Raw genomic sequence first — 27,959 nt, 5'->3', positions numbered from 1 at the left:
ATATGAGATGTTTAAAGTTCCACAGTGATGCGAAACAGGTGCAAAAAACATCCTGTCCATATGGGTCTACAAACCGTCAAACTGTTTTGACATATAGTGACGCTGGGGGCAAACGAACAGAAACTTACTGCGATTTCAAAACGTATGTGATCTCTCAAATGTCTCAATACGACTGATGTTAAACTCTGGCTGCTTCCAGATCATGTTGGCGGAAAACAATGTTTAGGTCTAGAAAGTTAATATTCTGAATCAAGCATGAAGAAAATGATGATGCATATTGCATTGAGACATTATGACAAAGCACGTAGTCCCCTTCAAAATATTTATTTCTTGAATGTCATTTAGTATGAGTAATACGTCAGTCCAGACAGAACATAAAATAAGCGTAAAAACACTATTATGAGAACTTTGCAATAAGAACACAGGAATGTGAAAAAAAAGAAGGAATGTGCTTAAGTGTCTTCATTTTCTTTATGCAAACCCCATTACTGTTTTTCTTTCAATATAACTTAATATTTCACCTCAAATAGAAAAGAAAAAACATCTACTGAATTCAGATAAATATGTGTGACATTTAATAAAACTTTTAAAATTATGACCTTTCCAACGGGGAAGTAAACGAACACATAAATCATTAAAGTTCAATACAATCTTTACACGGTAAAAGGAAAATCAAAACGAACACCCAAATTTATCACATAAACAATCCATATCCTACAAATCAGTATTGTTCGCAAAAGCAATAAATATTTGAATATATAACAAAACAATACATAGTTTAAGGTTTTGTTTCTTGATAAAATATGCTTTCCAAACTATTTAAAATCAGAAACAAAGATACATTTGGTTGAAGAGTTAAACTGTGAAGCAGAGTCAGTACAGAGACCTTTCGACAGTGGTTTGTGTGGTTAAGTGTCATCGGTTTAGTGTCATCTACCTGAAACTGCAGAAGAAAAAAAAACTGCAGCTTCATGAACTGATTCAGGAGATTATAGCAAACTAAATCATAATCCAGAAACTAGAGATATGAAAACAGAAAGCAGGAAAATGTGAATTCATTTCATCTTCTGGTGAAGAGTTTTGTTCTGGGGAATTCATGTAATTAGACGTCACGTCCAGGTTCAGTGTACTTTTGAGTCTATTGTGCCGATTGTTGTTTGCTTGAATGACATCATGATGAGTGAGGCAAACCTGAGGGACGTGAAGACTTGAGGTATATCGAATCTGCTTTGATACGTCGTCTCACTAAAGGTCCTTCATGTTCAGGGCATATCAGCTCGACTCAGGGCCAGAGCCAACTCCAGGTCCTGCTGTTCCTGTAGGCGGAGCATCCGGATACGCTCCGCCTCTTCTTTCTGACTCTCTCGCTTGGCCCACTCGAGCTGCTGCGGTTCACTTCCGAACTGAACCACAAATAAAACAACGTAAAACATCACACATGCAATTACACTGTATAAGATTACACACAGGCCTGGGTGATAGAGCTAGGACTACAAAATGTCATTTTTTCCTTCTATCTATAAATTCTTTATTTAATTCATTAATAATTATTTTGTATTTATATGGTAATAAACAGAATTAATCTGTTTTTGGATTAAAACATCAGTTTTAACCAATTCATAGAAAAACATACAAAAGGTTTGCAGTTTGAAAATGATCATTATGATGTTGTTCATCATTTATTGATTTATAATTTTATCTATCATATCCATCAATGTTTTATGTCACACTGACCCTAATCGTTGGGTACATATAAAATCCCAAATAACATAAAAAGCAATTAAACATTAACACATGCACAAGTAATATGGAGAAAAAGTGCACTTCATCTAATGTGATATCTGACAAAAAAAACTCATATGACGAGATCATATTTACTGCTGCAGAACAAGGGATTGAAAGCAAAGAAGTTGTTAAGCTCCAGACAAATGTAATACAAACCAGTGACCCAAAACAAAGTGTAATGATTGAAGCATTACTGAGAATCTCCTTTATGAGATCTTAAAGAAACTTTCTGATTCATATAAAAAAGGAATCATATATTACAGCATACAGTTGAGCCGTATTATATTATTGGTATTGCATTAATTAACCAAATATTCAAGTGTATTATAATGATTGCAGGGTTTGAAATGCTGTGTTAAAATTGTTAAAAAAAAGTGTTAAAATTAAGTCATCATTTATTCCCCCTCATGGGTTTGTAAATCTGTATTTGACTCTTTCTTCAGTGGAACACAAAAGAAGATATTTTGAGATATGTCTTGCTGGTTTTGTGCTCATACAATGGAAGGCAATGGGGTCCAATGTTGTTTGTTTATTGAAGTTCTTCAAAATATCTTCTTTTCTGTTCGGATGAAGGAATTATGACAGATTTGACATTTTTCGTTAAACGATTCCTTTGAGTGTCCAAAAACTTATTTTCTCTGTGTTGATTACTATGTCTATTGTTATATCATTTCAACCCACCGCAATAAATCTATTTTCTTTAAAACTGTGCATGCGCTTGTTTCTTTAAAATGAATTAAACTTGCTTAGATATTTGTCATCTCTAGGGCAATAACACCCACATGTTTTACATTTTATTTAAACATACACAAACATATTGGTCTTAATCTTAAAAATAGATCTCAACACAATGAGCCAAACAATATTTAAGCTTTCCTCTTTCACACTGCGGTTGAAGCACTGGGGTTTACATTTGCCGAGGATGTTTTGAAGCGTGTCAATATTTTGTTTGATTTCTCATAGTGATTTGTGAAAGGGATCGGTGAGCACGCCGGGAGGGTGGAGCAGGTGTGATACGGTTTAACACAAACAGATGCAGAGTGCTCAGATGTGGTCTTCAGACCTTTGTTTTACCTTACCGTTACATGTTCTGACCCTGAGAGAAACAAAAATTACAGCACAAGACTCAAGACACAAGACAGCATCTGATACAAAGCACAAAGTTGATGCAAAACTGCAGCTAGACCACACGGCACACTCATGCAAATGCTGACAAATAACAAGCTCAAACCATGTTTATATAAATATAAGTATTTAATTTTATATCTTATAAGGTACCACGATGAATATGTGCAAAACCCGAATGTCATACTGATTGCGACCGAGTACTAGAAAATACCATGAAATCGATGTATTATATGAATTTAAAAAGTATTTATTTATGTCATGTAACCGTGGCACTGTGGTGAAGCAGTTACTTTCCACTCCATGTCAAAAAACAGGAAGAGCTTTGGTAAATGCTTCTCACTTTTCTAGACCGAAGTGTCATTCTGAGGTCATATTTGCAGGCTGTTCAAGTCACTTCAGCAACTTAAATCCAAGAGCTCATATAATTGTGTTGGATATTTTTAATGAACATAGAATTCTGAATAAAAATATCACTAATTGAAATAAAACGAGTCGTAATATTGCACACGACAGGGACACGTGCCTGAGTTAAAACTGATGTGTGTTTCGAAATGTCTCTCTATATTTCAACTTCATCCGTTTCGTTTGGTTAGTCTTCTGAAGAGACAAAGCATGTTACACGGGTAGTTTTTGTTTTCACTGGTTTATTTAAAGATGACCATGATGTGTGACGAATACACCTGATGCAAAATCACAAACTAATATTAGATCAAGTAAAATAGAAAAAAAAAGAAGTAAAATATTGTTTTAAGTAGTTTTTTTAGATGGAGTTCAACATGTCACACGACTGGACATTTAAATGTATTCATATTGTGATAACTTCACACATATTACCCACATGTTTCCTTTGTTTCATATTTTAAAACCTCAGAAACTAAAGCTTTTAGTTATTATACATTTTTGTTGGATGTGGAGAATCCCAAGTGGTCAGAAGTTATATTTCTTAAAAATGAAGTGAATTAGCACATGAAGCCTATTTTGTGTTTAAATAAAATCTGCACTCATATTTTTGTCTACACTAAAGCCAGAAATCATGAATTACATATTTCTGGTTCTTTTATTTTCATAAAAATGCATTTAATTCAAATGAATAAGGTCAAAGGGCTTATTAGGTTTTTAATTATAAATGATCTACTGGACTCATTAAATCTAACTAGTGCACAAGAATGACCCTTCGGTGTTTATAAAGCTTTTGGTTTCTGAACTAGTTTAGACAAACCTAAAACTAAAACATGCTGAAGAAACAAACCACAAAGTCATTTACATTAAACGGAGACAAAATGGCAATAGAAATGACCCAAATGTGTTCTTGAAAACAATCTCGGCAGTAGCTCTTAAATGTCATTTACACCAAATCTGACACTTTACAACGAGACTGATGAGATGATTCTGAGGACTACGACAGAGAAGATGTACAATTTAGTGCACGAGTCAAATTAACTTTTTACTGCAACTCTTTACCGTCTGATAAAATTCAGACTTATGTGTTTGTAATGACATGAGGCTGTGAACGATCACTTTGATGTTAGCAAAGCAAAGCGGGATTCTGAAATGAGCCTTTTCATGCTAGACGATGGTGAAAACTGCAGAGAAACATTTGTCATGTTATAGAATACCTCAAGAAGACAACGTGACCGGGAGAGAGCGAAAGCCAAACTAAAAAAGCTAAGGTAATAACAGCCAGTTAACAATAGCTACAAGCGGAATGAGACAGAGTTAAAACTACGACACTGCGATAAGAGAAACTAGTGGCATATGGACGCAAATACGAATAGATACTGGACTTACAGATCTAAAGTCTTTAAGCATTGAAGACCTGTTAACCGTAGACCCAACCGATGTGGACGAGGACATAGATCCTCGGCCCGCATGTGTCTTTTGAATAGTCAGACCACCAAGTGGTCGACTATGAGCGACTGAACCCGTGACAGCTGAAGTTTTTCCTGAAATAGTGGTGAAGAAAGCAAAGATGACAACAGAAACGTGAAACAGAACATTTCAGATTCAGCAAATTGATAATTAAAAGGTTATTAGTACTCAGTCATTTTTATTATGAACAAAAAAAATTGTTAAAAGAAAAAGTGCTTTTAAATCAGCCATAATTTAGTTGAAAGCAAGTGAACCTCATTGAACCTGATTATTTTTAGTTGCTTTAACATACAGAAAAATAAAAAAAATCTGTATGAATTTATGAGTTGGTGCAAAAATTTATGTTGCCCTGATTTATTGATCATTTCATTTGGGTAAAACTCAGTCACTAACTTTCATCTAAATTCTGAAGTGATCTGGACCTTTGAGATTATCCAAAATAAAGAAACAAAACAGCAAGATATGAAAGTCAGATTGAGAAAAATCAGCAAATCAGTTTTTGATCAGAGCATGTGAAACATATATTATAAAAGGGTTAATCTCAAGAAACCTGTCAAGAAGAAAAACAATAATTTTTGGAAAAAAATTAAGGGCATTTTAGAACCATTTTAGGAACTAGTGAGAACAATGTAAAAAACATCTCAAACCTCTCAAACTTTAGTGACTTGTTCCATCCAGGGTCAGAAATGAACAGGGGCTTGTGGCAAAAATGCCACCAAGAACAAAATGCCTCTAAATTTTATAATTGTTTTGATCAGACTGGAATTTGATTTATTTTTTTAAAATGTATAAAATGTCATTACAGCGTTCAGATCTGATCATGCTTTAGAGATTTGCAGTGTTGTGTATTACAATCAGGCGGAGACGGTAAAGTGTTATTTTATATGATTTAATTCATGTACCTGATAACTACTATTAGACCTACCTGAAAAAAAATTAATTATTACTTGCCTGACCTTGAGGTATGATGTTCTATATGAACATTAAATTATATCCCAAAACATTATCCAATTGTTTTATAAACAGTTAAGGCGCTTTTGAGCCGCATTAAACAGTCTTTGTAATAGGCCATGACATATGAAACCTCTGCAGTTTAAAGATGACTTCTGTCGTTAATATTTTACTGTATACCCTACGTCATTATTTTTATTGGCTGAAGTAACTGATTCAATTTAAGTATTTGACATACAACACAATGTATTATTAATTGTATAAATGTCACTGGAGATCACTTCCAAGGGGCAATTTCTGCCCCCTAATGCAAAAGTGAATTTCAGACCCTGGTAGCACCTCATTTTAAGGTGAGGTCTGAATTTTTTTACAGTGAAAATGAATGTGGATTATTGAGGGTGCAAAGACACAGAGTTTGAGATGAAAGGTTATAAACGGGTCAGAGAGAATTAAAACCTTCTGTATTTAAGTGACAGCTGCAACTCTGCATGAACACATTTAGCCACCCGTGGGAACTCTAGTGTTCACTTCAAGGGTGTAAACCGCAAACTTTAGAGGAACTCTCTCGCTCTCTCTCTCTCACTACTGCACGACCTTCTTGTGCCATCGAGAGGAAGAATTTGTTTTTTCTGAAGTCAGAGTAAGGAGTAGTGAAACCAGCAGTGCCCCACCCATGCCCTCGCACCGCCTGTTATAGTCATAAACACAGCACAAACAACACTAAACAATACCCTGCACCACACACATCCACACACACACATGAATTAGTAGTGTAAACATCTAATGATAAAGGTGAACTATTGGGATAGACCAGTTGAATGCCCAATGTAAACACATTAAAGGTGACTTTAGACAAACTGAGCCCGGAGCGCCACTCTGGAAACAAACTGACAAGTGTTTCCGGGTTCTGATGGAGGATCAAAAGTGATGTCTGACATGGAAAAACATTTGACTTTTTATTTAAATATATTATTAAAGCTCCTTTAAAAATGTTGTATGCACGCTGTTGTGTTTGAAGTGAAACTCATGATGTATAGATTCTTGGCAAAAGAATGACAAAACTGTTCAAATTGAGAGCCGGGGAAATTACTGCTGTGGTCGAAAACAAAAGAGAATCAACAAAACTATAATAAATGATCCAATTGAAGAATTCTCTATTTACCAATTTCGTCGTGGCCTGTAATTGGCTGGAATACACCACGAGACTTAAAATTTGTATAGACTTTTTAAAACTAGACATTCACTTGCAGACAATTTGAAAGTTTCAGATAGAAACACACTAACTGATCAAATCTGCAGACTGGCACAGACTGTCCAATCTTGGCAAAATCTGAGCCAAAGTCTTGTAGTGTATTTTACCCTTAAGAAATTAGCTTTTCTATATTCCATATTCCCTGGTACGCTGTGGGTTGTCAAATATTTTTTTTAAAGAAATCCTTTAACCAAGATGTATTTCTCCCACCATACACCTCATATTTTGAACGTGAGCAGTATAAAAAGTAAATATTCAGACAAATATGCCTTCCAGACCACTGCTGTTTCGTCTGCGTTGTGTAAATTTACCAATGTTTGCATCACTGGAATCTTTAAAAGAACATGCTTCAATGATCAGGCGAATCCACCAGATAAAACTGTCATATGTTCATGAAATGACACGTCAGCAGGATAACAAGACTTTGTTATCCACTCAGCCACAAGTGCCCGTCTCTGGTGTGAACTCCAGACCACAGATAACACCGGAGGAAATACTGATTCACAGTTTAGACTCAAACACACACAACTTTTGTGATTCAGGAAGGTGGACACAGAGACGTCATTCTGGATGTGGCTGTAGGTCAACAGGTTTGAGTGCTGTGTGATAAAAATATGTGTGTGTGTGGAGAGGACCCTGAAATCACACACACATATAAGGCCGTGTGTACACATAGGCACATGTGAGAAAACACAAACAGACTTTCTCACGAACAGAGATGATCACACGCGAACACAAGCTTGCGTGTACACACACATAAACAAGAGCCTCTCTTCTGAGAAATACTCCCTTATAAACACGCTTCAATACTTCAGGGCATAGATATATATATATATATATATATAAATGTGTGAAGACCATTAGAACGGTTATTTTCGGCAGTTTATCATGTTTAAAGAAACTTTCTGTCTGCATTCACGTGCCCTTACATCATTTCAAACTTGTTTGACTTATATTTCACGAAACATAAATAAACAAGTTAAGAAACTGAATCAAGGTAGAAAAAAAGGGGGAATTTTTCTACTTATTTTTAATTAGTAAGTCATGAAAGGGTTGACGGAAGAATGCAGCACTGACTAGATCAGAAGACGCTTATCTTTCCTCTAACAGCGTTCTCTCACAACACACTGAAGCGTTTCGATATCTCTAAAATAGGGAAGTGTTATCACTTTCTATTATCAGATTATAATATTGTGTGCGTTGGCACGTTGTGAAATGTGTGATGTGCAGTTGGGTAATGCGGTAGAGAAGTGAAAATGTTCAGAACTAAGACTTAATTTCAAGTTAAGCTGTGCGGTAAAGATTACACTTTTTGGCCGTAATGAAAATGAAAAATCACGTTTATAGTTTATGGGGACAGACACTATATTGGGAAAAATGTTAAATGAAAGGATGTTTCCAAAATACACTTGACTTTAACTTTATATTTGTTGACATGACACGCTACATCATAAACACACACAATCGTGCTCGCATGGGTGTTACTCACCGTAAGGGGGTGGCGCTGGTCTCTGTGGTCCAGGTTTTTTTGGTGGTGGTAGAGGGTACGTCGGCTTTCGACCTATCGGCTCCAAGCTTGATCCCTTGTGATAAAACACACATCAGAAAACTGCATGAAGACACTACAAGGTGCAAACAAAAAGCGAAATATTCAACAGTAAGCTTTCCAAGACACAAACAGAGGCCATTTCACCATTTACAAGAATGCAAAGAATGGACTTATGTAGGTCAGCAAGGCTGCATTCAAAGCATCCTTGATATCAAGAAACACATCCGTGTTTCATGTGTTCTCTGTACTTGACACATGACCACAGAAGAACGCATATTGAGAAATGGCCAAAGTCACTACCTGCATCCGAAATTGTCTATTTCCATAGTATACTATATAGTGTATTTACTATATAGTGGGCGAAAATAAGTATGTATCACGAAAAGTATGTCGAAACCTCAGTATGCCAAAAAACGGTGGTCGAGAAATACCTGGATGGCCTACTTAACTTTAAGACGGATGTCTGTTTTCAAATGTAAGAACCGATAAATCGCGAGTAAATTATGTTTTTTATCAACGCCTAGGTACAGGTTGTTGTAAATATGTCATAGGTCAAAGAGCATACGGGTCACAGTACAAAAAACATGGCTGATGCTATTTGTTGCAAAATTATGTAATCGTAATACACTTAATAGGCCATGTACACACTGCAAAGTTTCGGGTGTGACAACCGCATTTTTCAACGAAAATATCTGGCAACACTGGCACTCTACCATACGGCTAGTGGTATTAGCAACTAGGCCCGTTCAAGACACTTTAAATAGTAAACACTTGTACATCTTTTCATATGACTTTCTTTGACTGCCCAATACAGAAAAGGCACACGCATCTCTAATTCACGTTTCAAAACGTCATTAACAACTAGTTGTCCAGGTTGGTTCCACTGCGTGAAATTTCTGTAAAAGCGGTTGTCATTACCTGCATTTTTCAGGAGGCAATTCGGTAGTAGAATGACTTTGTCACTCTAAAAAGTTTGTGAAGTGTGTGTATGTACAGAACAGTATAAAGCACTAAAAGGTGAAGTGACAACCGATGCATTGTGTACATGGCCATAGTTTGAAATGTTTTATTTTTAAAGGTTGATAAATAGGTACTTATTTAAATTCCGTACGTTCAGTACATCTGTTTTAAACCCCATACATGCATCCAAAGTTTTAAAACAGTATGTAAAATAGTACGCAGTATGGTTTGTTAACTATTATAAATTCAGCTAAAATATTAATAATGACTCATTGTGGACATACTTCCAGTTCAATGCTCACACTGACAATAGAAAGTCAAGTTAGGCACAGTGCATTACGGGATACAGTCTTTCTTTCAGTGTGCTATTCCACACTGATAAAAGTATATTAGTATATGAGTATTATAAACACAGCATAAAAAATTAATACAGTTTAACTGAGAACTTGTTTAGATGTCAGTAACACCATTGAAATACACAATTCTTTTAGTACTTTTCAGTAAAACTATTAAAAAAAGTCAGATGTTTGTGGCCTCACACACCTTTGACATGTGAGAGAAGTCTGCAAAGCCGCCTTTCTCTCCGAACGTGTTGCTGCTGAACGGGTCTGACGTACCGAATGGATCTGTTCATGAGAGAGAGAGAAGGAGAGAGAGAGAGAGAGAGAGAGAGAGAGAGAGAGAGATTAATGTTGTATTACTTTTCTTATTTTATATCTTCACCCAGCACCTTATTATGATACCACGTTGTTGTTATTGTGACGTATATTTCTTTTCAAGTATTCTGTAAATGTTTTAGAAACTTTGTAACTATACATAATCCGGCCAATAAAGTTCCTTTAGGTCAAAGCTGAGAGAGAGAGAGAGAGAGAGAGAGAGAGCACAAACAAGCAAATGATTGTATGGAAACACAGAACACTTATAATAATGAATCCAAACATTTGAACTCAGTCACTGTGTATTGAACACAGGTGCTATTTTCAGCATGTGGCGTCCGTGCGGCGAGTGTTTCCATGACTTTCAGTTTGTTTTCCATCTGCGGTGTGACGTATGTTTCTGATGAGATAATGACAGCGTTTTCTGTTTGCCCTCATGTACATTCGGCTGGTTCCTGCAGCACAGTTTCAATCTACACATATCTCAGTATACAAAATTATATATTGAAGTTTAAAATATCACATTAGTTGTCTTTTACAATAATTCCACTACGTTGTATGTCTAAGGTTCTATGCAACGATGTCTAAAATGACAATATTCTCCCATGTACATAACGTCACTTTCCATTTGGCTATTCCATCATAATATCCCCTTCAAATAAAACAAACTAGCGATAGATTTTCAGTTTTATCACGCTTCAATCTGCCACAATTAATTGAAACGCTCATGGGAGTTTTTATTTACATCCTGACAGACATCCTGGTTATTTTTTTTGCCGTTGTGTAAATAATTATTTATATGTGATTAAATAATTAATCATGTTGACCGAGCGTCTAACCTTATAATAATACTTCATTAAAATACAACAAAGCACATACTTTTTAAAGGTTTCAGAATTTACATAATTCAAAGCAGGAATAGCTAAATTGTGACTTATGAATATGTTAAAAAAAGAGAGAAACTACAGTGTTTATGCTGTGACAGTAGAAAAGCTGAGCTAGTCAAACGTGTGTGAGTTTTCCTCCGGTCCGCTGCTGTAAGTGTCAGACCACTAACAGTTCTCAACACACACGCTTGTGTTCCCGTAAAGAGCCTTATTTAAGGAGCGAGTCGGTCTGTGCGTTTCTCATAAATGAACTCTGCTTCCTATGACGGGACGCGCAAAAACAACTTACCTGTTTACCTTGTACAGCAGACGTGGAGTGAGAAAGAAACACGAACGATAGAGAGAGAGAGAGAGAGAGAGAGAGAGAGAGTTTTTGGGTTCCAGCTGCACTGACATTCAGACTTTTCCATTGGGTTTAGCCACAAAGAGTTCCCTGTTCTAGCAGGAGTATTTTTGGAAAACCTGAAGCTAAACGTGTACGTAAAAGCACTATTAATAGAACCACCCCACAGGAAATGTTGAGGTGCTGCAGATATAAATTGCTGACCGCTACCTATTAAAAATAAAAAGTATGAAACGTGTATCTGTGCTTGATTTAAAAAAAATTGTTCCGTACATTTCTAATTCAGATATATTTCTGTATGGAGCAGTGAGCGGGTGAGGTTGCCAAGATTTCTTTAAATTTGAAAGTTTATTATAGCATTCATACACAGTGTCAACAGTTTGACAGTGCTTTTTTATTTTGGTAAATTATTGTTTTCTTTATTTTTCAGAACATTGTTACAGTGTTCTAATAAAAATATATATATATATATATTTATATATATATAATGTGACGAGGTGTCGTTCTGGGATCAGCGTCACCTGGGAAACGGCCCGGCAGCTAATGCTGATTGAGATCACCTGACGCCGATTAGCTGCCGGGCATAAAACCCGGGTGCTCCCAGCACTCTGGGTCCCCGAACTATAAGACGCCTAACGCTGGATCCTTTCTAGATCCCCCATGAGAGAGAGTGCGAGAGGTCAGCGAGGGAAACACAGGACACCAGACTGCAAGAGCACCGATCGGACGACAGCACACCACGAGCACCCCGGACATCACAGTTTTGAACATTCTTTTATGTTTTGTAATAAATTCCCCACTGGGGTTGCTCTGACTTACCAGTTGTGTCTGTCGTATTCTCTTACCCCGTCACAATATTTATATATATATATATATATATATATATATATATATACACAGTATATAATTTGTTGCCAGAGCGTTGATATTGAGTTGCTATGTGGTTGCTAGGGTCACAATCCTTCATCCCTGATCAAACTGCTTGTCATTTTCAAGCCCTGGGTGAGCTGGTTGTGTTGTTTGGTTTCAAAAATAAGCTCATTTTCTCTTTTCTGCTGGGTTATTGTGTACAGCTGGTAGACGATAGCCCGTGTTGTTATCTCTATCTTTGATCGACTCTCTGAAACCTGCATCACACCACTACTGAGAAGACCTGCCAGCTTCCTCAAACATGACTTCTCTTCTACTCTCTATTTATCTAAAATGTAAAAGCTAAACGTGTCTACTCACAGGATTGTGTCTTCAAACCGATGTGTGTCACGTTTTATGATTAAGTGTTAAAAAAATTAACTATCTCCGCCTATGAAGATGAGAAAAGTCCATACCAACAGTGTATTATGAATTAGTGTAGTACAGGAAATCCTTAGAATGTCCTTCCAAGATTTTTTCCAATTTCATGAAAAAGGACAGCTTTTTAACTCGACATCAGATCAGATCAAACCCAACCAATGAACATCATACCTGAGTCTTTAGGTTTGGGACTCACAGACGTCTGGCTGCTGTTTCTTCTGAAGGAGATGGGCTGAGAAAACATGTGAGAAAGAAGGAGATGAATAACAAACCATATTCTCCCAAGGCATCATGGGAATGACAGAGCAATAGTGACTCCTGCCAAAGTACAGTAAAGACATGTCTCACCACACCGCCCAAAACTACAGCTCACATGTGGCTACGTGCAAGAAGTTCTCTAGAGAAAATGTTTCTCTTGAACGCTAGTCTTTTTGAGATTAAGTTAAAATACAAATGTCATGTCATAGTATGAAGTAAACCTGCATCATACTTTGATAAATGCACTCAACAGAACAGTTTCGACATGTAAAACTAAATAGATAAGCATGTTTTTTTTTCTTCATTTGTGGAACGTTTTGTTGGTACCTTGAAGTTGCTTGGGGATCTTTCAGCAAATGGATCAGAGTTTGTAAACGGATTGTCGAATGGGACGCTCTGCTGGAACGGATCTACTCCAAACGGATCAGCTAGAAGAAAAATGTCTATGATCTCCACATTCCATTCATAAATGTGCAACAGTATATAAATATCAAAACAATTCGTGTGAATGTGATTTTTAGTCTTGGCAAAAATGTAGTTATTCAAAGGAACACACAAGTAAACTAGCAGAGTTTGCGCTTATGCAAGATATAAATCGATTACAAGAATCATGAATGAACTGAAAAATTTTACATGAATCGATAATAAAACTAGGGGAACTGGGGAACTAGGGGAAGCTGGCATGAAAGTGAATCAATCCCAACAAACAAGAATCAACTGAATCAATTTTACATAAATCAATTCAGAAACCATCAAATAAAAAAAATTTCGAGGAAAAAAAAACATACAAATGAATCAATCAAAAGACACATGAATCATCTGAATCAATGTTATATTAATCAATTCAGACATTTAGAAGAACTGGTGTGTAGGGGTCTACAGAATAACCAAAAAAGTGAATCGGTTACACGAATAAGGAATCAACTGAATCAATTTTACATGATCAGTTAAGAAAGTTAAGGGCACTGGGGCCGTCAAGGTCTAAAAAATCTCCATAGAAGTGAAACGATCACAAAAAAACATGAATCAATTTTACATTAATCAATTCAGACATTTAGAAGAACTGATGCGTCAGGCTCTAAAGTATAACTGAAAAAGTAAATTGGTTACACAAATCATGACTCAACTGAATCAATTTCACTTGAATCTATTTAGAAACCATGAATTCAAAACAATTTTAGGGGACTGAACAGTCAGTCTCTAAAAAAAATCTATCAAAGACACATGAATCATCTGAATCAATTTCTCATGAATCAGTTAAGAAACTTAGGGAAACTAGGCCTGTCAGGATCTTAAGAAGCAGCATTAAGGTCGTCCATTAAATATTTCAGTAACAGAAGCCCACCTTTACTGAAGGGGTCACTTTTGAAGGGGTCTTCACTCTGGAATGGGTCTGTGTTCAGGTTTTGAGAGGCACTGCTGTTAAACATGGCCATCCTGGACTTAACCAGAGACGACTCCTGAAACACACACATCATTCAGTTCATGTTTGTTCTGCTCTTCTAAGACTTGGGAAAATATTATCATTGTAATGAGAAGGAGGAGGCTGACGTTAAGCTCGTCAACATTTCCTGTGCCATGGGCGACAGGAGCGTTTGATGTCAGAGGCAACTCTCTTTCGAGGAAGAACCGAGCTGTTTGACAGTAGGCCAGTGTGTGGTGCAATTACACTAACAATAACACAAGTAAATTTACGCTAAAGTCAATGTTGTGTGGTGTTTTTTTTCTTCAACCTGACAACGGAAAGCTGAGCTAAAGAAAAAGCGATCCTATGTCAGAGTGTCGAAAACAACATTCAATCTGTATAACCGTGATTAACATTTCCATCACAATCAAATAAATGTCATGATTTCAGGTTACGATCAACATAAAAGCAATAACTGTGACATACAGATGCAGAATAAATTCAGAGACCATTTCGGAGACCGTTTTTCTGATCTTAAAGCATTTTTGCTTCTGTATTTTGAAGCAATTCCGAGTGAAATGGAATCGTTATTGAGAAAATGTTGGGCGTGGCTTGCGTTTTTTTCTGCGATTTTTTTTGGACGTATAAATAAGCGATTGCGTTTTGAAATGGAGACTGACAGTTGACTGACAGCTCACCCAGACCTGCCTGAAATGCCTCGTGTTACCACACCCCCACAAATCTACGGCATTTTGTGGTATGACTTGACTAAGACCATCCAAATCTATACGCAAGTAAGGTGGGCGTACTTGTAAATCTCATTGTATCGTAGCCACCGCAGCCATGTCGTGGAGACGCTGTATGTTTCGTTGCGGAAAAAAAAACCTCTTTGTTTGTCCTTCCAAAAGATGAGACAACTAGAAACGAATTGTTAAAATTTGTCAACAACACTGTTCCAGAACAATACAATCAGAATATTCAAGTGTGTGCGGCGCATTTCACTGATGATTGCTTCATGAACCTGGGAGAGAACAAGGCCAGCTTTGAACGAAAGCTTTGGTTAAAAAGCGGGGGCAATTCCCACCGTTACAACTTCACAAGGACAGTCTGCCACTTCAGATTCGCAGCCTAGAAGTATATTTTCATTGAAAAAGACTTCGTTACGGACTAAAGTCACAGTCAGACTTGACTTTTCCCTCTATTGACTTCCATTCATACGCATGAGAATGCAACAGACCGGAAACACAAGCCCGTGCGAAAATATTTTGCATTTCTCTGCGTAGTTCAAGTTTGGTGAACTCTGATCTGCGAATTCGCGTCACGTGAGTGCGTGAGACCAATAGAAGATTAAAACATCATAGCGTTTGGAGGAATCCCGTTTTGTACAACACAACTTTAAAAGATTAGAAAAACCAAATAAAATGAGAAGCGGCGGCAATAGAAACAGGAGCGGATGGTAAATTTTTAAAAGTAAAAGGTGTTAGTTTATGTGAATGTGCGTGTATGTACTTGATCTACAGTAGTGACTGATTGTTCCTGCCCATTTTCGCAGCACCATCCGAACGAATTTTGCTTGTGCAAATTCAAGTGTGACCGCTGCATTAGGCGAGTGGAGTTTATCATGTGTTTGTAGCGCATGTTGTTTCTTTGTGTGATCTGCAAATGCAGACACACTCGCAATGTGAAAAAAGACAACATAAGTCCTAAAAATCAGTAATTATGTTACAAATAGAGGCAACAAATCTCCTGTTTATAATGGGGTTTAGTGTAGTGTCGTGGCGAGACATGGGGTTACGCTGGTTGATCACTAAGGGCAAATCTTCATACGTCATATATTAAAGGTATAACAGTTAGCTATAGGTTTTAACTATTTAACATAATATTTTTTATTCTATTTAAACCGTACCAATCCTTTACCTCCTGCTCAAGTCGAGCTGGCAAAGTTGATGTATCGGCTTAATCATTTTCCAGATCAGATTCAGGCTCAAATTGATAAGGAAAGTACCGATGACATTTTATCACCTGTCAGTATAATTGCTTGGGAAAATGATGTTCTGAATATGGTAAGAGCCGCTACATTTTCATCTCACCTTTGCAGTATTCAACAAATCACTATGCACTGGTGAACTCTTCTGTGGATAATACAGCAATTTGTAACCTTAAATTGTGTATACACCTTGAATTACATCTAAAACAATCAATTATATTCGTTTTAGCTATGTCATTTGACCCCTTTGAGATGGATAGTCATCAAAGGAAGGAATTGATCATTTTTGTTTCATTAGGTGAACTAACAAATAATTTTAAATTCAAATATTTTTTCTATTTACATTTATTTGCAGAAAATGAAAACTGGAGAAACAGGTGAAAATAACAGAAAAGACCTCAAATGCTGCAAAGAAAACAAGTTCAGATTCACTTTTAAGCAATACAACAGTAATACTTCTACATGTATTTAGGAAAAGTTCGAAAAATATTTTGTTAGATTAAAACCTGGATATTTCTCACAGTTTTCAAGTTCCTTTAACATTGCTGTTGGGACTTTATTGACTTTATTTCCCTCCTGAGGTTTGATTTTGTTGAGATTCAACAGACACTGGACTAAAATGACCACAAAACATCTAGAAATGATGATTAAAGGAAAATTTGGAATGGTTTCTTCATTTTTTCCGCATTCATTTTTTACCTCTCGCAAGTACGTTATTGTTCTTGATAAAGTTTATGAAGGCACAGAAATAAAAAAATAAGGAAGTGCACTGATGAATAAGCATTGCAATATTCCATGAAGAAATTTAAATTTGTAAATGAAAAGAAATCGCCAAGAAATTGTAAATAATCATCTGTTATATTCGTATTATAACACATGAAACACTGTTTACAACACTTCTAATAGAAGATTAAAAATATTCTAATTGTCAAAATGTTTTGAAAAGTGGTTTAGGGCCTTGTCCCATAAGATGGACGGTTGAAAGGGAGATTGAAAAAAAGTCTGTTTTATAAACAGAGCTGTGCACAAGACCATAATTGGATTTCACGTAAATATGTTTTTGTCAAATCAAAACTATAGTATACTTCAGAATGTATCTTGTGTGCAAACCCACCTTATCATCTGTACTGGAGCTTTCCTCAGCGATCAGTTGGTCAAGCTCCGCCAGACTAGTCACACTTTCATTGAGAGCTTTGGTGCAGCGCTCAATGGTTTTATTGAGTTCTTGTTGTGCCTCCTGAATGTCACTGAGCTCGCCGCGTGTCTTCAGGAACAAGATAACAATCACGGTAAAGAGTCACATCACATGTTTTTACACCTTGTAGTTAATCAAATCTCAACTTTGTATCACTAACATTGTCACACACAACAGTTAAAGAAACATTTTCTGTATAACTATTTTGATAAAACCTCATTGTTCCATGTGTGTGTAAAAGACCTGGTCCATCTCGTCCTGTGATGTTTTCAGAAGTTTGATTATGCTGTCTAGTTTGGTTTTGCCAGCATGCAGGCTGTCCTCCAGCCGTTTCTCCTCCTGCTCCATACAGTAGAGGTCCATCTTCGTTCGGTTCACCTCCTTCTCCTGCATCTGCACATCGGACTCCTGAGATGAGATCTGAGCCTGTAGAGATGAGATCTACACAAGCAGAGCGAAGTCTGATCAACTCAACTTTTCTTGTTTCCGTTCCTTCATTGCAAAAGCTCAATGAATGTATTAAAGGAGGGAGGAATTAAAAATCACAACTTTGACCCGAACTTTTATTATATAAGAGGGAATCGTATTCACACGAACATCATGTAAGTGTTGGAACTGATAACGCCCTTGTTACTGAGATCACATCTGTTATTGACACCAGGCCCAGCGAACGCCAGGTTCTGGAATGGACCTATCTATGCCAATAGCCCCACCCACTGGTTCGCGCATGACAATTCTGAAGTGGCGCGGAACTAGATTGATCAAGCAATAAACAAACATGCAGTTAAAGATAGCTAAATATTGTGCCACCCCTGGTTGTGGAAGAATACAGTCGCTGCATAATCTTCCTTCGGATTCCGTCATTAGTAATGTGGGGTTAAAGTTTAATTTGAAAGACGTTCCAGCTCATGTGGGAAAAACATGACGCATTTGTTTGTTTCATTTCTCCAAGGGTTCCTTCCTGAACAAGGCAGAGATCGACACTGGATTTGTGTAATGACTAAAATTTAAAAGCAGTGATGTGTCGTGAATATTGGATCCGGTAGGAATCCTGCAGCCATCTTATGAGAGTAAATAATTTTTGTACAATGCGTCACTATGCTTTGTTAGAGATCGCTTGATGTGCCCTAAGCATTATCGTACAATATTAGTAGTACCTGGGGACCTCAGTCATTTGTAGTACTTGCAGAGGTTGTCTGTGATCTTAAGCCTGTGCGAATTGCAATCTCTGTGATTTGGCGGGCTGATATATAATTTTTCAAGGTTTTATACACCGTTTGCAAAAAATGGAGGCTGTTCTGAAGTGTTTTTGTGTTATTTCGGGTGCTGGGTGACATCCATAAGTTAGCGGGAGTCTCCCGTTTGTTTATTTATCATGGAAACTTTCGTAACATTTGAGACCCGCGATCGCGGTGATCTTTGTTCTTGTTCGCCTGCACGGGTCTAAAATGCAGACAGGTACGATCACATATCATTAAATACAATACAACTATAGGTTATACAAACTTTACGCAAAGCCTTGCCATCACATCTGCTGCGAATGCGTCACATGAAATATTGTTGTGGGGAGGTCCTTCATAGATCGAAGGAGGTCTCCAGATATTACCGATGCCGTGCGAAAACTGTGAATGGTGCTAATGTGTAACCTAACGTTACGTCTCAAACCAAATTCACAGAAGGCTCCAACTACACAAACTGCTATCCAATCAAACCGGTGGGCATTTACTTATAAAGTCTTCAATGCGACACGGCCATTAAACCAAGCGCTTGCAGAGCTGGCCTCCATACCGTTCAGAAAATAGCCTATTACTTATTGATTTTGATGTTTTTGAATGTAAAAACCAAGCAAAGTCATGAGTAGACCTCATATAACAGTATAAAACAATAAACAAGCACAGTTCATGAGATCTTTAACATTGTATCCCCCATCAATCTAACCTTGGCATTTTCCTCTTGCCATTTGCTCTTGGTCTCGTCCAGCGTGCTCTCCAGTTTAGATCTCTGCTGTTTCATGTCATGCAGTCGATCCTGAGCGTCTCGCTTCTGGTGCTCTAGATCCTGAAGACCGACGTTCTCACGCTCCAGTTCTCGCTGTACCTCCTGTTCATGACATCCAAAACACAATTCCACAGGTTACCATACATTTAAGTGACAATAAAATTAAACACATTTAGTTCATAATATGACCTCAGAAGAATGAAAATTTATGCACAAGAATAACCGTTATGATACTTTTATGGTGGAGATTAACAGCCTGTGGTTGTCAAAAATGTGGTTAAAGAATCTTTTAAGGGTTTAAAAACTTTATTTTGTGTTCACTGACAACCAGCCTCACCTGGACTTCACTGTTCTTCTGTCGCAGACCTTCCTCCTTCTGCCTTATTTCAGCCTCTAAAGTGCGTTTTTCACTATGATATAATAGAAAAAAAATATTATGCTATCAATCAAATTATCTTTCAATTTGTTCATTTTGTTTTGGTCAATAAACCACATTTAAAATATAATTGTAGGCAGGCAGAGAGAAGGTGTGGGGTCTCATTGTGACTCTTCAAATAGGTGCTGAATAGTTTTCAATATTAAAATATGTGCAAATTAACACAATATCATCATCATGGTTTTTAATATCACGGTTATTGACAATACCAGCATATCGTGACACCCCCCAGTACAGAGTATAATGTTTACACAAAGCTCAATCTATTTCATTAAACTCACTGTCTCTTGCAGTCTCTCTCTTACCTTTGCAGTTGTGAGATCTGCTTGCCGATGTCATCGAGATCCTTGATTCCTGTCAGCTCAACCAAGCCAGCAGAAGAGCCGCTGTCCTGGAAAAACATCATCTTATGTAAGAGAATGTTCAAGCCAGTCATCTAGATATAATTGTGTAATATCTCTTCATGAACACTAGATGGCGAATTCACTGGCTGGCAACATGAAATTAAACTTGATCCTATTTAACACAATTTCCTGCTGTTAATATGCATCATCAAGTAGTGGTAAAAAAGCATAGCACTAGCAACGTCAAGGTAATGGGTTCTATGTACAGTCATGGCCAAAATTGTTGGCACCCCTGAATTTTTTCCAGAAAATCAAGTATTTCTCACAGAAAAGTATTGCATTAACACATGTTTTGCTATACACATGTTTATTCCCATCATGTGTATTGGAACAAAACGGAGGGAAAAAAGCAAATTTGACATAATGTCACACAAAACTCCAAGAATGGGCTGGACAAAATTATTGGCACGCTTAACTTAATATTTGGTTGCACACCCTTTGGAACAAATAACTGAAATCAATCACTTCCTATAACCATCAATAAACTTCTTTTAACACCTCTCAACCGGAATTTTGGACCACTCTTCCTTTGCAAACTGCTCCAGGTCTCTCATATTGGAAGGGCGCCTTTTCCCAACAGCAATTTTAAGATCTCTCCACAGGTGTTCAATGGGATTTCGATCTGGACTCATTGTGGGCCACTTCAGAACTCTCTAGCACTTTGTTGGCATCCATTTCTGGGTGCTTTTTGAAGTATGTTTGGGGTCATTGTCCTGCTGGAAGACCCAGAATCTCGGACGCAAACCCAGCTTTCTGACTCTGGGCCCTACTTTGCGACCCAAAATCCTATGGTAATCTCAGATTTCATGATGCCTTGCACACAGTCAAGGCACCCAGTGCCAGAGGCAGCAAAACAACTCCAAAACATCTTTGAACCTCCACCATATTTGACTGTAGGTACTGTGTTCTTTTCTTTGTAGGACTCATTCCGTTTTCGGTAAACAGTAGAATGATGTGCTTTACCAAAAAGTTCTATCTTGGTCTCATCTGTCCACAAGACATTTTCCCAGAGGGATTTTGGCTTACTCAAGTACATTTTGGCAAACTGTAGTCTTGTTTTTTTATGTCGCTGTGTCAGCAGTGGGGTCCTCCTGGTTCTCCTTCCATAGTGTTTAATTACATTTAAATGTCGACGGCTGCTTATCCACCATCCGGACTATCCTGCGTTGCAACCTTTCATACATTTTTCACTTCCTTCCACGTCCAGGGAGATTAGCTACAGTGCCATGGGCTGCAAACTTCTTGATAATGTTGCGCAATGTGGACAAAGGAACATCTAGATCTCTGGAGATGGACTTGTAACCTTGAGAATGTTGATATTCTTCTCTTCTTTCTGTTGTCCATGCTTAGTGTGGCACACACAGACACACAATGCAAAGACTAAGTCAACCTCTTTCCTTTTTGTCTGCTTTCAGGTGTGATTTTTTTATATTGCCCACACCTCTTACTTGCCCCAGGTGAGTTTAAAAAAGCATCACATGCTTGAAACAATCTTATTTATCCACAATTTTGAAAGGGTGCCAATAATTTTGTCCAGCCAATTTTTGGAGTTTTGTGTGACATTATGTCAAATTTGCTTTATTCCCTCCATTTTTTTGTTTTGTTCCAATACACACAAAGGGAATAAACATGTGTATAGCAAAACATGTGTTAATGCAATACTTTTCTGTGAGAAATACTTGACTTTCTGGAAAAAAATTCAGGGGTGCCAACAATTTTGCCCATGATCGTATATCAATTCTATAGTACAAGGCAGGATAAAAGCGTCTGCCAAGTGCATGAATATGAATGTGTTAATGTAAATATTTTTAAATCAGCTCAATGTGTTGTAAACAATGATTCATGTTTGCAGTTGTGCTGAAGTGCAACCAGAAGTCAACACAGATTTTCTTTAAGGAATGATTTCTTGAAAGTCATTTTATAGCATCATATATAGAAACTCAATTAACGCAGACGCAGGTGGCGACAGAATCACTTACCCTGTTCAAACTGGTAAACGGAGCCAATTCAGATCCGACTGATGATGTGAATCCAGATAGAACCTGAAGCAGACCAGAAAATGGAGAGGAAACAGTTTAAGGAGAAATATCTGATAATCATCTTATGTTTTGCCGTACTGACAGAGTGACGAATTATAAAGTTTCAACTGAGCTCATTGTTTCTGATAACCTGTGTCCACCTGCAACAAACATCCAGCCATCCAATCACACGTGATCAAGTGAAAGACTGACATTACTTCAATGAGAATTGTCTGATGCGTATGCATGTGCGATCATATTTCAGCGTGTTTACTCACAGGCGTGCTGGCAGCTCCTCTCTCTGAAGGTGGGATCATGTCAGGGGTCAGACTCCGAGGAGGATCCACTCCTTTCACCTTCTCATGAATGAGAAACATAGCCAGGCAGAATTGCTCTTTAGTGAGTTTGCCTGCACTCTTAGTGTCAGCCAGAGACCTGCACGCAAACAACAACATGCCACATGATGCTTCTCCCTGTGTGAACTGCGTGAAAATGCTCTCAACAGACCACCGTCTCACCAAATGTGTGCCAGGACACTCTGTGGCAGGCCAGAGTTAATGAAGATGTCCTTCACCTCACCTCCTCCGACCAGACCATCAAAGTCAGAGTCTGCTAAGTCAAAGATCTCCTCATATTGATCTCTGTCATCCGCCGGCACCACCCAGTGCTCAGAGGAGGCCTGAGAATAACACGTATAGGGTACAAAGGGAATGATATACTGTACATAAGAGTTCATATGTTTTGGTTTATGCACAATTCTTAGATTAATTATATGTGCCAAAAAGTGGAGTATATCACAATTCAATTTCACAAAATCACAATTTATAATGGATGTTTATTTTAATTTAAGTTGGCAATATCACTAGATCATTATCGCTTTGGTTGTATTATGAAATCCTACTCATTTATTAACCTGCAAGATAATGCTAACGTGTTAACCTACTCGTATCTCTTATCTTATTTTATTTTGCCGTGATTCTCACAAAATCTTGCTTTCAAGATGTCAAACATGATTTTCTTAAAAATACTTTTTTTCATTCATACTTTTTTTAATTTTTAACAAGATATGAAATGCTTAAATGTATTCATTTCAAACGTTTTACTGACAGTTTAAAACCATTTTTTTATTTATTTAAATTTTCTACAAACAACGGCTTCAAAATTCTCATTTTTGTAAAATGGTCATCTCATAGCCTGTATTGTTAAAAACCAGTGAATACATGATGCCTAAACTAGATTTTATTAATCATACATAATAAAAGATTAATTAATTATATTTTAATAGAATATTATATGTGGAAAATGTGTTTAAATGTGGAAAATTACCTGTCTCTGTAATGAGAAGGGAAAAAGTTGTGTATACAGAGTGATGAGAATATTACGTTTTTAACTAGAAAAATATAAAGTAATATGTTAACTTGTTAGCTACTAGTAGACGTGTCACCATAAAATCAAACTTAATGTAAATATCTTTTTGTTTAAACAGTCTTTTAAAACGTTAAGGAGGATGAGAACATCAGTCCTGGACACCGTTTTTTTTTTTCTTTGAATATTCCGTAAATTCCGTTTATTTTCCTATTGAGAACATCTTGTAGAACAACCAATTGTTTGCAGAAAAGCAATAAAATATTTTTTGTCCAAGGTAGAAAACACAATTATCTTTATTGTGTTACTGAATTGTATGTATGTTTTATAATTCAAACATTAGCTTGCATGATGTTGCAGTGGATTTGTGAGAAACACCCTTTTAGAGCCACAGAAACAGCCCTAACATTGATCCCTCCTTTAAAATCAGCTCAAGTAGGAAATACACACAATGTGTTAAAGGCTAAGAAAAGAGGCAATGTAGTCACAATGGCGTCAGTGGCTCAGAGGAATGCGGTTAGACCTGTATCGTGACTTTAACATCAAGATGTACAAGTTTGTCGACACAAGCATGACAGCTCATCACCTGTGTGTGCGTTTGCGGTTGCAGGGGTGGTGTTGGGGTGGATCTCTTGAATGAGTTTGATGGAGAGAGATTGACGAGTGGATTGATGGCGAGGACCGGCACGGATCGAAGGCTCTCCTTCAGGAGGAACGGACTGGAGGGAAGAACCTGAACCGATCCCAGGAGGGCACCAGGAATCTTTTTCCGTTTGGATGGAGGGATAAGGGTTGGAGGGAGGGTGGATGGCACAGGTTCCTTCTCTCTGGCTGCATATACCAGGCGCATCACCTGCGGAGGACAGCAAATGATGAGAGATCGTTTTGGCAACATGTCAAAAAGAAACCCACTTGAGTTCAAATTGCTCATTTAATCAGAGAGATTGCGATGCTCACCACAGCAAACTCATCTTTATCCAAGTGTCCATCTCTGTCAATATCACTGAGATCCCAAATCTATAACAAAGCAATAAAAAGCGACATGTACTTTCCATTCACTTCATCTGAGGAAGTTATTACTACTAAATACTACACTTAAAAGATATATTTACCCTTCCGAGCACGTCAAGAGGCAGGTTTGAGTTCATGAGAACAGGTTTAACTTTATCACCCGACAGCAGCCCACCAACCGGAGAGAGGCTCTCAAATATCCCATCATACTTTGCTTTATCTTCCAGCTAAGGGATAAAGGCAATTTGAGATTATTTGAACCCCTTTTCCATGCAATATGTCATTTTGGTTTGTTTTACACCAGTCATTTTGTACCTTTACTGCCCAGCTTGAGTCACCAGCAGATGTTGTGGTGTTCAGAGACGGACTGCCAGCATCTCTCTGGAAAAAAACACCAAATCCTTGTACGTTCATAAAACATTTACATGAATCACTTGTATTCAAAGTGATTTGCATATGCGGAACTATGCAGCACTAACGATAAACTGTCTATATGTAAACAAGAGCGTTACGCTATTCGGGTGGCTGACAGAGATTAAATATTTTTCAAAGGTTATTATATAAAATTCGTAAATTGTTGATACTCACAAATGTAGGAACAGGTGATGAGACATTTCTGCTCAAACTGTTCAGATTGACCTCACTTCCTCCTTGAGCTGCCGCTACCAGCCTCAAAGCATTAAAGAAACCCTTTCATGGTGAAATTCAGTACATTTTAAATTAAGATTAGTAGATTTCAAAACTAAAATCTTTGTGCATTTAGGGGCGGTATCCCGGACAGGGATTATTTTAAACCAGTCCAGGACTAGGCCTTAGTTTAATTAGAAAATGTAAGTAGTTTTAAAAAACATGCCTTACTGAAAACATTACTTGTGTCCATTTTGAGACAACACATTGCACTGATGTATTTTAAGATATGTTAATACAAGTTGTTTTCAGGTTGGACAGCTCTTACATTTATTTTAGTCTAGGACTAGTCTAATCCCTGTCCGAGAAACCACCCCTCAGTGTATCAGGCTGCTGTAATGATGTCACTGTATTACTCTGCTTGTCTTTCATTCACGTTCATTTTTATCGAACACAAATGTGGACCTGTGCGAACATTGGCTCAGGGTTTAATCTTGATCTTAAGAGCTGATACGAAATATCAATAGAATAAGTCAAAGATCACAATGGAAGAGTATTTAATTGCATGACCCCATTCAATTCAGATCTGTTTTAAGCAGTGTGTTTTTGACAAGCAGCTTTACAGAAAAGCAATTAATGTTGGGTATGTTCTAAAATTTTAAGGTCCTCATTGTGCAGTTCCATTCACAACTATTAAAATCACGCTTTGTGTGAAAAAAACAACTAGCAACTATACATTGAAAAAAACACTACATAAGCTATTTGTTGATGAGAAAAGCATGAGAAAAGGATCTTGGGTTAAACCAGGCTCGGCCAGAGGGGAGCACTTCTCGTCCATCTTTACAGTGTGAAATTAAGCAACAAACTGTGTGGAATATGATAAAAAGCAACAGTATTTACTCGTTTATCAAGGTAACCTTTTCTCTCTGGATCTGATAAATCCCAAATCTGTAAAGAGTGAAAAAAGCAGGAAATCAGTTTCTCTATTAACAGCACTGAACCTCGAAATAAGAGGCAAAAGTTTTGTCCTGACACCCACCTGACCAAGCGTGCTGTCTGATAGTCCTGATTTCTTCAAGAACTGAGCGGCCTCCGCAGCGTCAACCTTCCCTGTGTTTCCAGGATCAACCTGCATCACACAGAACAACCTGTCACACTTAAAAGAGATCTACTACCAAATACTGCTAATGATGGGATGCACTTCGCCAAAATTAAGAGACACTAGTGTGTGTGTGGGTGTCTATGTCTGTTAGTACTTGTGCATACTGTGTGTGTGGATATGTCTGTCTTCTGTGTTTTCACCTTTTTCTTGTTTTTACAGGTATAACTTTAACTGATTTGCTTATTGTCAATATGTCTCATGTACAGCTGCTTTGTAACAATGAAAATTATAAAAGCGCTATATATGTAAATAAAGTTGAGTTGAGTCAAATAGTAGTATTTAAGGTTGGTGGTTAAAGTGACTTTACCTGTTTGTAGAAGTTCTCATATGAAGCATTTCCACTTGGTAACTGCATAAACAAATGAAAGTTCATCAGAGGAAAATGAATCTGATCAACCTGCACCGTCAATAACAATGTGTAAAAGAACATATGAGACCATTATATTTTACCTATAGAAAATGGCATTATTTGATAAATACAGACAGTTTTTCAGAATTTTGTTGCACTGGGACATTATAAAAATTCTCTTAATTACTACAAAGATACAGTTAACACTGTATGAACCTGTTTTGAATTGTGTTTATTTACTCTGACACTATTCCCAGTGCACATTGTGGCAAAACAGCTTTATAAATTACATTAAATCATAAAACCTAATATGAAAAAAAAAAAAAATACATTCAAATAATGACAGAAACGGCAATGACACGTGACAAATATGACACGTTAACATTTGTCAAGCAACTTTATTTGATATTTACAACTGTGATTATGACCATTAGATCATTTACTAAAATCAGTATAAATGCAAAGCGATCATGACTTTTATACTTCACTACATAAATAATAGGACCGTGAGGGAGGAGGGGGCTGGGGATACCAATGATGTCACACGATGAAAACACACCTGTAAGTGAAACTGTAAACAATTCTTCTGAACGCAACATAAATAAAATAAAGTCAGGTTTATTAATTGTATTAATGGACTCCGGCTAAAGTATTATTACATGCTGATAAATATATAGCTGTGCAGGAACAGCTGTCATTTAGAGACGAAAAGTTATAAAAGACAAAGGCATATCCGCCAATATACAGTAACTGAACACATGCGAATGTATAACGGTACCATAATGCAAATAAACTGTAAGCATTCGCAAAAAACAGTGAAAATTACGTTAAATATGCGCCCATCTGACAAGAAAAGTCACCCGATAACTCGTCGACGGCTGTTTTTACATCTTTACACAAATGTATGGCATCTGCTGAAGCCAACGTTCATAAATTAGACATTTCCGATGAAAAGCATTTCGTATTTGAACAAAAAGTGAACTTTTAAAGGTTTTACCTGACTGAGAGGCGTGAGCGCCGCCATATTTCCTTATTCACGAGGACGCGCGCAGAACTGTTTCTCATGAGAGCGCG

The 27,959-nt window shown here is 37.2% G+C and overlaps 1 protein-coding gene across 4 annotated transcripts; it reads right to left on the bottom strand.

Annotated features, from left to right (window-relative positions):
* Nucleotides 1–308: 308 nt before the first annotated feature.
* On the bottom strand, nt 309–27,944 carry eps15l1b (epidermal growth factor receptor pathway substrate 15-like 1b). Of its 4 annotated transcripts, XR_008906192.1 has the most exons (25): nt 27,883–27,944; nt 26,844–26,885; nt 26,414–26,503; nt 26,275–26,322; nt 25,336–25,437; nt 25,063–25,128; nt 24,849–24,974; nt 24,694–24,753; nt 24,323–24,589; nt 22,890–23,050; nt 22,650–22,806; nt 22,333–22,395; nt 20,255–20,340; nt 19,851–19,923; nt 19,454–19,615; nt 17,759–17,956; nt 17,435–17,584; nt 14,274–14,388; nt 13,256–13,356; nt 12,842–12,902; nt 10,038–10,120; nt 8,475–8,568; nt 4,702–4,856; nt 1,192–1,403; nt 309–943 (listed from the first exon to the last, which is right to left on the bottom strand). XR_008906192.1 is itself a non-coding variant. In XM_056743224.1 (24 exons), the coding sequence occupies exons 1-24, from the start codon at nt 27,907–27,909 to the stop codon at nt 1,263–1,265; spliced, it is 2,628 nt and encodes an 875-aa protein (XP_056599202.1). In that variant the 5' UTR covers nt 27,910–27,944; the 3' UTR covers nt 309–1,262. The 4 variants fall into 4 exon arrangements, 3 of the variants coding, with proteins under 3 accessions (XP_056599202.1, XP_056599204.1, XP_056599203.1); XM_056743224.1 differs by having other exon boundaries at nt 309–1,403; XM_056743226.1 differs by lacking the exons at nt 309–943; nt 4,702–4,856 and having other exon boundaries at nt 1,261–1,403.
* Between the last annotated feature and the right edge of the window lie 15 nt (nt 27,945–27,959).

This window comes from Triplophysa dalaica, chromosome 3 (assembly GCF_015846415.1).
Source record: "Triplophysa dalaica isolate WHDGS20190420 chromosome 3, ASM1584641v1, whole genome shotgun sequence".
Classification (NCBI taxonomy): domain Eukaryota; kingdom Metazoa; phylum Chordata; class Actinopteri; order Cypriniformes; family Nemacheilidae; genus Triplophysa; species Triplophysa dalaica.
Note: the sequence above shows the minus strand (reverse complement) of the source record. Positions and strands in the feature narration are given on the sequence as shown.

Excerpts from the sequence above, each read along its gene's own strand:
- eps15l1b (XM_056743224.1), bottom strand. The coding sequence starts at position 27,909 with ATGGCGGCGCTCACGCCTCTCAGTCAG. Across the intron at positions 23,051-24,322 it reads AACCGCAAACGCACACACAG|GCCTCCTCTGAGCACTGGGT; the intron begins GTGATGAGCTGT and ends TGTTATTCTCAG. Across the intron at positions 1,404-4,701 it reads TGCTTAAAGACTTTAGATCT|TTCGGAAGTGAACCGCAGCA; the intron begins GTAAGTCCAGTA and ends TTTGTGGTTCAG.